At 39.9% G+C, this 12,050-nt stretch overlaps 1 protein-coding gene across 1 annotated transcript; it reads left to right on the top strand.

The window, feature by feature from the left end:
• Positions 1–278: 278 nt before the first annotated feature.
• Positions 279–10,476, top strand: LOC306763355 (uncharacterized protein; the record flags this gene model as incomplete). Its single annotated transcript, XM_079250141.1, has 4 exons — positions 279–2,597; positions 3,832–4,740; positions 8,947–10,353; positions 10,471–10,476. The coding sequence occupies exons 1-4, from the start codon at positions 321–323 to the stop codon at positions 10,474–10,476; spliced, it is 4,599 nt and encodes a 1,532-aa protein (XP_079106267.1). The 5' UTR covers positions 279–320.
• Positions 10,477–12,050: the final 1,574 nt, after the last annotated feature.

Genomic DNA, 12,050 nt, shown 5'->3' with positions numbered 1-12,050 from the left:
TGCTTGTGTAAATAGTAAAGCGACTCAAGGTGCCGCTGTCGACTACAACTGGGACAGACATCTCCACCCATCGAGTTAATGCTTTTTTTTTTTTTTTTTTTTTAGTAAATCACTTATACCACAGATTTCACCGTGTTTGTCGCAGCAATATGCTCTATTTCTCTTGTCTTGGAATAGATACTTAAAATCGTGGAACTTGCATTTTTCTCAAGATGATGGGCAAAATATTTTCAGCGCTTCTTCCAATTCTAGGCTTTGCGTTTTTTATTGTTTCACTGCACCTTGTTCAAGGAGATCTGAGTTATTCTTTTCCAGAGGAGATGAAACGAGGTTCGATCATTGGAAATATAGCTAAAGATCTCGACCTGGATCTGAGGACATTATCTTTCCGAAAGGTGCGGGTTGATGTTGAGGGGACTCGGAAACGCTATTGTGACATCAGTAATAGTACCGGGGATTTAATTACGTTGGAGAGAATCGACAGAGAAAGCCTTTGTGGCAAGAAACCGTCTTGTGTTGTGAAAGTGAATCTTGTGCTCGAAAATCCTTTAGAGCTTCATCGTGTTATTCTTCATGTCCAAGATGTGAATGACAACTCACCAAAATTCAAAAAGAATTTGATCGAAATGGAAATATGGGAATCAGCTGAAAAGGGTAGCCGATTCTCAATCGAGGAGGCCCACGACGCAGATATAGGTCAAAATGCTGTTCAGCGGTACAGTCTTCAAAAGAGCGACAACTTTATTCTCGCTGTTGACAGCAACAAGGTTGAACTTGTTCTGGAGAATAAGCTTGATCGAGAAAAAGAAAATAAGATTGATTTAATTCTCACAGCTTTAGATGGAGGATCCCCGCAGAGATCAGGTACTGTAGTCATCCACATCACAGTACTGGATGCAAATGATAACGCCCCAGTGTTCAGTCAAGATTTTTATCAAGCCAGCCTGCCTGAAAATTCCCCTCCAAATACAATAGTGATTAAGGTCAGTGCTACTGACCTAGATGAAGGAGTGAATGGAGATGTAACATATGATTTTGGACATTTATCTGACGACGAGGTAAATTTGTTTTCTATTGAGCCACAAACGGGAGAAATCAGAGTAACTGGCGTGATTGACTTTGAAGAAATGAGTTCGCTTGAACTGAGAATACAAGCTAAAGATGGTTTAGGGGTAACCTCTTATGCCAAAGTGTTAATAGAGATCACAGATGTGAATGACAATGCGCCCTCGATTTTACTGAAATCCCTATCCCACCCCATACCTGAGAATGTCTCACCTGGCACGGTGGTGGGCATTATTAACGTGCAAGACAGAGACTCTGAGAATAATGGACAGGTCCACTGCTCTATTCAGCAGAGTGTTCCTTTTAAGCTAGTTCCTTCTATCAAAAACTATTATACTCTTGTGACTGGGGGAAAACTGGACCGTGAACTGTTATCGGATTACAACATTACCATCACTGCCACTGATGAGGGCACTCCACCTCTTTCTTCTTCTAAAACTGTTCATTTATCTGTAGCTGACATCAATGACAACCCACCTGTGTTTGAAGAACAGTCCTACAGTGCATATGTGACGGAAAATAACAAACCTGGCTCCACTTTATGTTCAGTTACTGCTCGAGACCCCGACTGGAGACAAAACGGCACCGTGATTTACTCTCTATTACCTGGTGAGGTGAACGGTGCCAAAGTGTCCTCCTATCTGTCTGTTAACGGAGATACGGGTGTGATCCACGCTGTGAGGCCATTTGACTATGAGAAATTCAAGAGTTTTAAAGTTAATGTGATGGCCAGAGACAATGGTTCTCCTCCACTCAGCGCCAATGTGACAGTCAGTGTTTTCATAACAGATGTGAATGACAACTCTCCTCAGATACTTTATCCTACCCTGGATGGTAGCTCCTTCATGACTGAGCTGATTCCCAAAGCTGCACAAGGAGGTTCTCTGGTGTCCAAAGTGATAGCAGTGGATGCAGATTCTGGACAGAACGCCTGGCTGTCTTATCATATAGTGAAATCCACTGATCCTGGACTTTTCAGTATTGGTCTCCACAGCGGAGAGATCAGGACACAGCGGGACATTTCAGAATCTGACGTCATGAAACAGAACCTTATTGTGGCAGTGAAAGACAACGGACAGCCCTCTCTGTCTGCCACCTGTTCCATGTATTTACTTATTTCTGACAACTTGGCTGAGGTGCCAGAACTGAAGGATATTTCTTATGATGAGAAGAATTCCAAACTGACATCATACCTGATCATCGCGCTGGTTTCTGTGTCCACTTTTTTTCTGACTTTCATCATCATCATCCTGGGTGTGAGGTTTTGTCGCAGGAGAAAGCCCAGACTGTTGTTTGATGGAGCAGTTGCCATCCCCAGCGCTTATCTCCCTCCTAATTACGCAGATGTTGACGGCACAGGAACTTTACGCAGCACTTACAATTATGAAGGATACATGACAACAGGATCCAGAACCAGCGACTTTAAGTTTATGTCCTCCTACAGTGACAACACCCTGCCTGCGGACCAGACTCTGAAGGAAAGCCCAACTAACTTTTCTGATCCTTTTGAAGATTTGAAGTCATCTGAAGAGGTAAGGCAACTTTATTATTATTATTATTATTTTTTTTTTTGGTAAAATCATAAAGTTATTGGATTATAGAGCCTTGTTCAATCACAGTAAGTTTTCAAGTCTCCGAAATGTACACTGTTGAACTCTTTTTAAATGAGCTCTTTGAAAGCATGATTGCAATTGCTACTTCTATGTCACAATATAAAGATTTGTTTTTCTTTTTTTGTGGTGTTACTCAGTTAGAATAAACTATCTCATGAAGCAAATTAAAATTTCATGAGTGCTTAATTGTACTGACAACATTGTTAGCTCAATACTCAGCACACTGGAAAAGAAAATATATTGGGTACATTAATTTGCATTCATTTAACAGTGAATTCTCTATTTAGTCCATTGCTGCGTACATGCTCACATGCGTTCAATTCTTGCTTTATGACCTTAATCATTATTTGTCCTTATGACATGTACTAGGTGTAAATTTATTTTTATGTTTGGGACAACACTCTTGGAAACTACTCGAACATGTAAAGATTACAGTTTAGATTTAAATAGAAATTTATTATTTCAACATTTTGCGGTAGATTCTGAGGTTTATGTACTCTAAAAACAGGAACACGGTGGTGAAGGTCTTGGTGTATTTTGTGGTGATATATCACATGACACAAAAGTGCAATCATTTTTCTTTTGATTTGTCTGCCTATAGCTTTTTAGGTTCTGACATATCCTGCGTCAGCATACAGCATACAAAGCATGTTGTGAGTGTTGACACAGCAGAAACAGCAGTGAATTCAAACGTATAGCTCGTTTTCGTTTGGTGACCAGCACTCCCAGACCACCATAAAAAAATGCGAAAACTGTGTTCTGTAAAGAATCCCTCTCACTACATGATATTTACCGATGATCTAAAATGGCGACGAGAATTAATGTTTATATTAAAGTATGTAGCCATTGTTGTGAAGATAGTTGCTCCTCGGAGTTGATTGTAATTTTTCACCTGAGAAGCGACTCACGGTGTCGCTGTTGACTTGCAGAAAAAAACCCATTCCAGTGAAGGCAACGCCTGCAGATTTCTTTTAAAGGCTGTGGAAGATATTGTTGTTAAAGCAGTTGCTTATTTTTGGCTTGTTTGATTTTTTACTGTGGACAATATTACATCTCGAACATTTGAAGGCATTGATCGTTCAGCATGGGATACAAAGGACTTTCATCTCCCGATTTAATTTTCTGTTTTGCGTTCTTTATTGTTACACTGCAGATCGTTTATGGAGATCTCAGTTATACTATCCCAGAGGAGATGAAACCGGAGTCGATTATTGGAAATATTGTCAAGGATCTTGGATTTGACCTGAGGACCTTATCTTCCCGTAAAACCCGTGTAAATTTTGAGGGGACTCGGAAACGGTATTGTGAAATTAATACAAAGACCGGTGATTTATATTCGTTGGAGAGAATCGACAGAGAAATCCTTTGTGGCAAGAAACCTTCATGTGTCGTGAAATTAGATCTGGTGCAAGAAAATCCATTTGAACTTCATCGTGTTAATCTTCATATCCTAGATGTAAATGACAACTCACCAAAATTCAAAAAGAATTTAACTGAAATGGAAATAAGGGAATCAGCTGAAAAGGGAAGCCGCTTTCCGATCGAGGAGGCCCATGACGCAGATATAGGTCAAAATGCTGTTCAGCGGTACAGTCTTCAAAAGAACGACTTCTTTATCCTAGCTGTTGACAGCAACAAGGTTGAACTTGTCCTGGAGCATAAGCTTGATCGAGAAAAACAAAATGAAATTAATTTACTTCTTACAGCTTTAGATGGAGGATCCCCTCAGAGATCAGGTACTGTAGTCATCCACATCACTGTACTGGATGCAAATGATAACTCTCCAGTGTTCAGTCAGGATCTTTATCAAACCAGCCTGCCTGAAAATTCTCCTCCAAATACAATAGTGATTAAGGTCAGTGCTACTGACCTAGATGAAGGAGTGAATGGAGATGTAACATATGATTTTGGACATTTATCTGACGACGAGGTAAATGTATTTTCCATCGATCCAAAATCGGGAGAAATCAGAGTAACTGGTGTGATTGACTATGAAGAAATGAGTTTGTTTGAATTGAGAGTTCAAGCTAAGGATGGTTTGGGCCTTACCTCTTACGCCAAAGTGTTAGTGAATGTTAAGGATGTAAATGACAATTGGCCAGAAATAATTCTGAACTCTCTTTCTGAATGTATATATGAGAATGCGCCACCTGGTTCTGAAGTGGGTATTATTAACGTGCAGGACAGAGATTATGAGAAGAACGGACAAGTCTTCTGTACTATTGAACAGGGCGTCCCTTTTACATTAGTCCCTTCTGTTAAAAACTATTATTCTCTGGTGACCACAGGACATCTGGACCGCGAACTTGTGTCTGATTACAACATTACAATCACTGCCACAGACAAGGGCTCACCACCTCTGTCCTCATCTAAAACTGTTCATTTGTCTGTAAATGACATAAACGACAACCCACCTGTGTTTGAGGAACAGTCCTACAGCGCATATGTGACTGAAAATAACAAACCTGGCTCCACTTTATCTTCAGTTACTGCTCGAGACCCCGACTGGAGACAGAACGGCACCGTGATTTATTCTCTTTTACCTCGTGAAGTGAACGGTGCTCCGGTGTCCTCCTATCTGTCTGTTAATGGAGATACTGGTGTGATCCACACTGTGAGATCGTTTGACTATGAACAGTTCAGGAGTTTCAAAGTTCAGGTGATGGCCAGAGACAACGGTTCTCCTCCACTCAGCGCCAATGTTACCGTCAGTGTATTTATATCAGATGTAAATGACAACTCTCCTCAGATACTTTATCCTACCCTGGATGGTAGCTCCTTCATGACTGAACTAATTCCCAAAGCTGCACATGGAGGTTCTCTGGTATCCAAAGTGATAGCAGTGGATGCAGACTCTGGACAGAACGCCTGGCTTTCTTATCATATTATAAAATCCACTGATCCTGGACTTTTCAGTATTGGTCTCCACAGCGGAGAGATCAGGACACAGCGCGACATTTCAGAATCTGACAGCATGAAACAGAACCTTATTGTGGCAGTGAAAGACAACGGACAGCCCTCTCTGTCTGCCACCTGTTCCATGTATTTACTTATTTCTGACAACTTGGCTGAGGTGCCAGAACTGAAGGATATTTCTTATGATGAGAAGAATTCCAAACTAACCTCCTACCTGATCATCGCGTTGGTGTCTGTATCCACCTTTTTTCTGACTTTCATCATCATCGTCCTGGGTGTGAGGTTTTGTCGCAGGAGAAAGCCCAGACTGTTGTTTGATGGAGCAGTTGCCATCCCCAGTGCTTATCTCCCTCCTAATTACGCAGATGTTGACGGCACAGGAACTTTACGCAGCACTTACAATTATGAAGGATACATGACAACAGGATCCAGAACCAGTGACTTTAAGTTTGTGTCATCTTACAATGACAACACGCTGCCTGCCGACCAGACTCTGAGGAAAAGCCCCTCTGATTTTGCCGAAGTCTTTTGTCAATCTGATGAAACTCTTCCTGAGGTAGGAACAGTTTCTCTTTTTATACATTCATTTTTCTATCTTGTGTTTTCTCTTTCGAGTCAAAACCATTCCGACAAAATAAGGGTAACCGACCAAAACAAAAAATACATTTTTAATGAGTCAAGTTATATACACCAGACTCTTAAAAATGAGACACTAATTATTTGTCTTTTCATGTAGACTGAAGGTAGACATAATGGTGTTGATGTGACGTGAAATTACACTTGCAACCTACCTTATTATTCTTGTAAAGATTTTGACTCAGGGCACTCATGGCTGTAAACAAATTCAATTTGTTGTTTGAGCTCTGCCAGTTATTCAGAGATATGACCAAGGTGTGTAGCCAATGCAATATTTTATGAATATTTTGGGTTGACACGTCAGGATTTCTATAATGTCAATGACGTAATTTTATCACGATTTCCGACGGGAAATGTCACTGAGTTAACCATACTTAATCAGTTAACTTTCATTTAAAAATGACCTTGTCATTTGATGCGCGCTGAACGAGCCATTTATCTGAAACAAGCATTACTTTGTTTCAAATCAGATAACAATGAACGTAACGAAAAATCCGGCTAGCCTTTATACCATAATTTCCCACATTAAGTAGAGTTAAGATTTTAAAACTTGTTTGGACCATCAAACTTAAAAGCTAATGTGGTTATTCATATTGGATCTATATTGTAGCTATGTAAAGGAACTGTTTGTGGATTAGCAATGGTATATATAGTCTTGAAATGTTTTAGTGTGCATAAAATCATTTGAGCCATGTGTGGTTTCTCAGGGTTTCTTCGTGTGTAATTAGATTGCGCGGCATTCTCAGTTTACTATAATTCTCTGATAAATATTCTTTGAAATTTTCAAAAAACATTTACATGTATTTGAAATTTCATAGTATGTGTTTGTTTTAAACGAGTACAATCATACATGTAGATTTAAATAAATAACTGACTTCATATCCTTCATGTTATAGTTTCGACAAATAAATGTTTATATACGAACGACGACCAAACTACTCTCAACTGATTTTTTTAAATGTCTGAAATAGGATTTTGATAAATTTCCTTTATTTTTGTTGACAATTAAGGAAAGAACTCATGGCGAATCAACACTTTTTAGAGCACAACAAAGAACCACATAAAATCGATCCTTAAGTTGGGTTTTTTAATCACAATTGCTGATCATACGTTGATTGTGCTCTTTCATCTTAACCCTGAAACGTGATAAAAAAATAATATACTAATTTTGCTGCGTGAGCATCCTGTAAAAGCCATTTTAAATTGACAGCTATTCTTTTTGAAAAGGAAACTCGGTTACACTTGTGTGCAGATCCAATTGAACAAACAGACAAACAAGGATAAATTAGAAAAAAAAATGGAGCGACACATAGATTGATTTCATTTTTTGATTAATATGGAATCTTTTAAATTAAGTTTAAATGGCAAGGTTGTGTCTTTTAAACGCTGTCCATGGTGCTGAGTGCTCTTTTTTCACATGCATACTGACAAAATCTAGAAACATATCAATAAAAAGATCTGATTTACTATTTGGTATTAGTTGTGGCAACAACTGCTGTATTTTTTAAATATTTTTTTTTGTTTGTAATTTTTCTAATAAACTCCGGGCGTCGCTGCTCACTTGCGGATATGAAAAAGATTACTTCTCCTCCCACGACAGAGCAAAATCACGAGTTAAAACTAGATCGTCCGTGTTTGAATGGATTACGTTTTTCTTCCAGCATTATATCTCCAAATCTGTTTTCTTCAGCGGAAAGACATTTTTGGCATCTCTACAGTTTCGCTATAGACAATGGAATTCAGAGGACATTTTTTGCTGTGTTTCTCCTACGCAGTTGCTGCTTTCATCCACATTACTACTGCAGACCTCACATATTCTATTCCAGAGGAGATGAGGCCCGGATCTATTGTTGGAAATATTGCCAAGGATCTTCAACTGGATGCAGGGAAATTTTTCACCCGCAAAGCTCGAATCGACACTGAAGAGAACTATCAGAATTTATGTGATATTGATCTAAAAACAGGAAATTTGATAATCAAACAGAGGATTGACAGAGAGGAGCTGTGCGGAGAGAAGGTTTCGTGCTTTCTGAAATTTGAATTGGTTCTAGAGAGCCCCCTGGAGCTGCATCGCATTTCTCTTCTTGTCCAGGATATAAACGATAATTCACCAGTTTTTCCTAAAGATGCAGTAAAGTTAGAAATACGTGAATCAGCTTACAAGGGTGCACGGTATCGTCTTAACGAAGCGCATGATGCAGATATTGGACTAAATGCAGTCAAACAATACAGTTTACAGAATAATGATCATTTTGTTTTGTCTGTTCAAGATGGCACAGACGCATCCAAAATAATTGAGCTGGTGTTGGACAAAGAGCTTGATCGTGAAAAGGAAAGTGATTTAAATTTTGCAATCGTTGCAGTGGATGGAGGAAGTCCACATAGATCAGGAAGCGCAGTTATACACGTAACTGTCTTGGATGCTAATGATAACGCACCTGTTTTTAACCAGACAATTTATGAAGCCAGACTACCTGAAAATTCCCCTCCTGGTTTTGTAGTGTTGATGGTAAATGCTACGGATGCAGATGAAGGAGTAAATGGAGAAGTAACATATGAATTTAGTCGCATCTCTGAGAGAGCAAAAAAGATTTTTTCGCTAAACAGTAATACTGGAGAAATTAAAGTTACAGGAACTCTGGATTATGAGAGTAATGCAAAATATGACATGCGTATCAATGCTAAAGATGGTTATGGACTTTCTTCTGATTCGAAAGTAATTATTGGTATTATCGATGTAAATGATAACGCTCCAGTGATTTATATAAAATCACTCTCTTCTCCAGTGCCTGAAAACGTGTCACCTGGTACGGAGGTTGGCATCATCAATGTACAAGACAGAGACTCTGAAAATAATGGACAGGTTCGATGCTCTACTCAACAGGGGGTGCCTTTTAAGCTGGTTCCTTCTGTTAAAAACTATTATACTTTAGTGACCACAGGACGCCTGGACCGTGAACTAGTGTCTGATTACAACATTACAATCACTGCCACTGATGAGGGTTCTCCACCTCTGTCCTCCTCTAAAACTGTTCATATATCCATAGCTGATATCAACGACAACCCACCTGTGTTTGAGGAACAGTCCTACAGCACATATGTGACGGAAAATAACAAACCTGGCTCCACCTTGTGTTCAGTTACTGCTCGAGACCTCGACTGGAGACAAAACGGCACAGTGATCTATTCTCTACTGCCTGGTGAGGTGAATGGTTCTCCAGTGTCCTCCTATCTGTCAGTTAATGGAGACACTGGTGTGATCCACGCTGTGAGGTCATTTGACTATGAACAGTTCAGGAGCTTCAAAGTCCAGGTGATGGCCAGAGACAACGGTTCTCCTCCACTCAGCAGCAATGTGACTGTCAGTGTTTTTATATCAGATGTGAATGACAACTCACCTCAGATACTTTACCCTACCACGGATGGTAGCTCCTTTATGACTGAGCTAATTCCTAAAGCTGCACATGGAGGTTCTCTGGTGTCCAAAGTGATAGCAGTGGATGCAGACTCAGGACAGAACGCCTGGCTTTCATATCACATAGTGAAATCCACTGATCCTGGACTTTTCAGTATTGGTCTCCACAGTGGAGAGATCAGGACACAGCGGGACATTTCAGAATCTGACAGCATGAAACAGAACCTTATTGTGGCAGTGAAAGACAACGGACAGCCCTCTCTGTCTGCCACCTGCTCCATGTATTTACTTATTTCTGACAACTTGGCTGAGGTGCCAGAACTGAAGGATATTTCTTATGATGAGAAGAATTCCAAACTGACATCATACCTGATCATCGCGCTGGTTTCTGTGTCCACTTTTTTTCTGACCTTCATCATCATCATCCTGGGAGTGAGGTTTTGTCGCAGGAGAAAGCCCAGACTGTTGTTTGATGGAGCAGTTGCCATCCCCAGCGCTTATCTCCCTCCCAATTACGCAGATGTTGACGGCACAGGAACTTTACGCAGCACTTACAATTATGAAGGATACATGACAACAGGATCCAGAACCAGTGATTTTAAGTTTGTGTCATCTTACAATGACAACACGCTGCCTGCTGACCAGACTCTCTCTAAACACCTGTCTGTTTTTTCCGATACATTTGATGATCTGGAGACTCCTCAAGAGGTAGGAAAAATTAAACCCACCTCACAGTGCACCTTTCACTATTTTAATGACTCTTGGTGTATGCAGTTTCTTACTATTTGTGAAGCTTTTGAATCTTGTCATTTTCTATACTTGTAGTTTTGACCTATGCTGGATTTTTTTCCACTCATGAATATTTGCTGAATATCTCCTTCAATATTTTGCTGCTTAGCAAGATGGAATCATATCTTTAATAGAGCTGTTCATGGTTGGATTGCATTCTTATAAATAGCACAAACTTGACTATATTCTAATTATTGTCATGTTGAGGGTGTCTCTCAATACGCCATATTTTCCAATAGTATTATTTCCCAAGGTTATGCTGCTGTTAGAGGTTTATGGCATCGGCAAGATATCCAGGATCTCTGAGACTTCTAAAATGCTTTTAAGTGGCTGCTTTGAGGTAACCAGGACCTCCATTTCAAGGCTAAGTAACGGCAGCAATGAGATATCTTGGTTTGTATGCAGACTGAACATGATAATATTGAATGCTTCTATAATGTGTTTGTATTTCCCCATTGAAGATTACAGGTACATCTCAGAAATTTAAAATATTCTGAAAAAGTTCATTATTTTTTGTCACTCATTTCAGAATGTGAAACCCATATATTTTATAGATTCATGACACATAGTGAAACATTTCAAATATTCAATTCTTGAAATTTTCAGAATTGTGAAAAATGAAAACCCAAAATACAGTGTCTCGGAAATTTAGAATATTGTTAAAAGATTAAATCTTAGAAAGTCATTGTGTCACACGCTAATCAACTTATGAACTCTGAACTCCTGCAAAGGTATTCTAAACCTTTAAATGGTCTCTCAGTCTGGGTTAGATGGCTACACAATCATGGGGAAGACTGCTGACTTGACAGATGTCCAGACGATGATCATTGACCCTCCACGAAGAGGGAAAGCCATAAAAGATCATTTCTAAAGAAACTGGTTGTTCACAGAGTGCTGCAGTCAAGCATATTAATGGAAAGTTGAGAGGAAGGAAATGCTGCACCAGCAAAAGGCATAACCGCAGCCTTGAGAGGATTGTCAAGCAACATCCATTCAAGAATTTGGGGAGCTTCACAAGGAGTGGACTGAAGCTGGATTCAGCGCATCAAGATCCACTACACACAGACGAATCCTAGACATAGGCTACAAATGTCACATCCCTCGTGTCAAGCCATTCCTGAACCAGAGAAAATGACAGAGGCATCTCACCTGGGCTAGGGAGAAAGAGGACTGGACTGTTTATCAGATGAAAGCAAAATTTGCATTTCATTTGGAAACCAAGAGTCTGGAGGAAGAGTGGAGAGGCACAGAATCCATGTTGCCTGAAGTCCAGTGTGAAGTTTCTAGTCAGTGATGATTTGGGTAGCCATGTCATCTGCTGGTGTTGGTCCACTGTGTTTTCTTAAGTACACAGTCAACGCAGCTGTCTACTGAGACATTTTAGAGCACTTCATGTTTCCTTCTGCTGACAAGCTTTATGTAGATGCCGATTTTTTTTTTTCTTTTTCCAGCAAGACTTGGCACCTGCCTTTCTCTGCCAAGGGTACCAAAAGCTGGTTCAATCAGCTTGGTGTTACTGTGCTTGATTGGCCAACAAATTCACCTGATTGGTATTGTCAAGAGGAAGATGAGAGACACCAGATCCAATGTAGATGACCTGAAGGCTGCTATCAAAG

Source organism: Telmatherina bonti (assembly GCF_933228915.1).
Source record: "Telmatherina bonti genome assembly, chromosome: 12".
Lineage (NCBI taxonomy): Eukaryota > Metazoa > Chordata > Actinopteri > Atheriniformes > Telmatherinidae > Telmatherina > Telmatherina bonti.
Note: the sequence above shows the minus strand (reverse complement) of the source record. Positions and strands in the feature narration are given on the sequence as shown.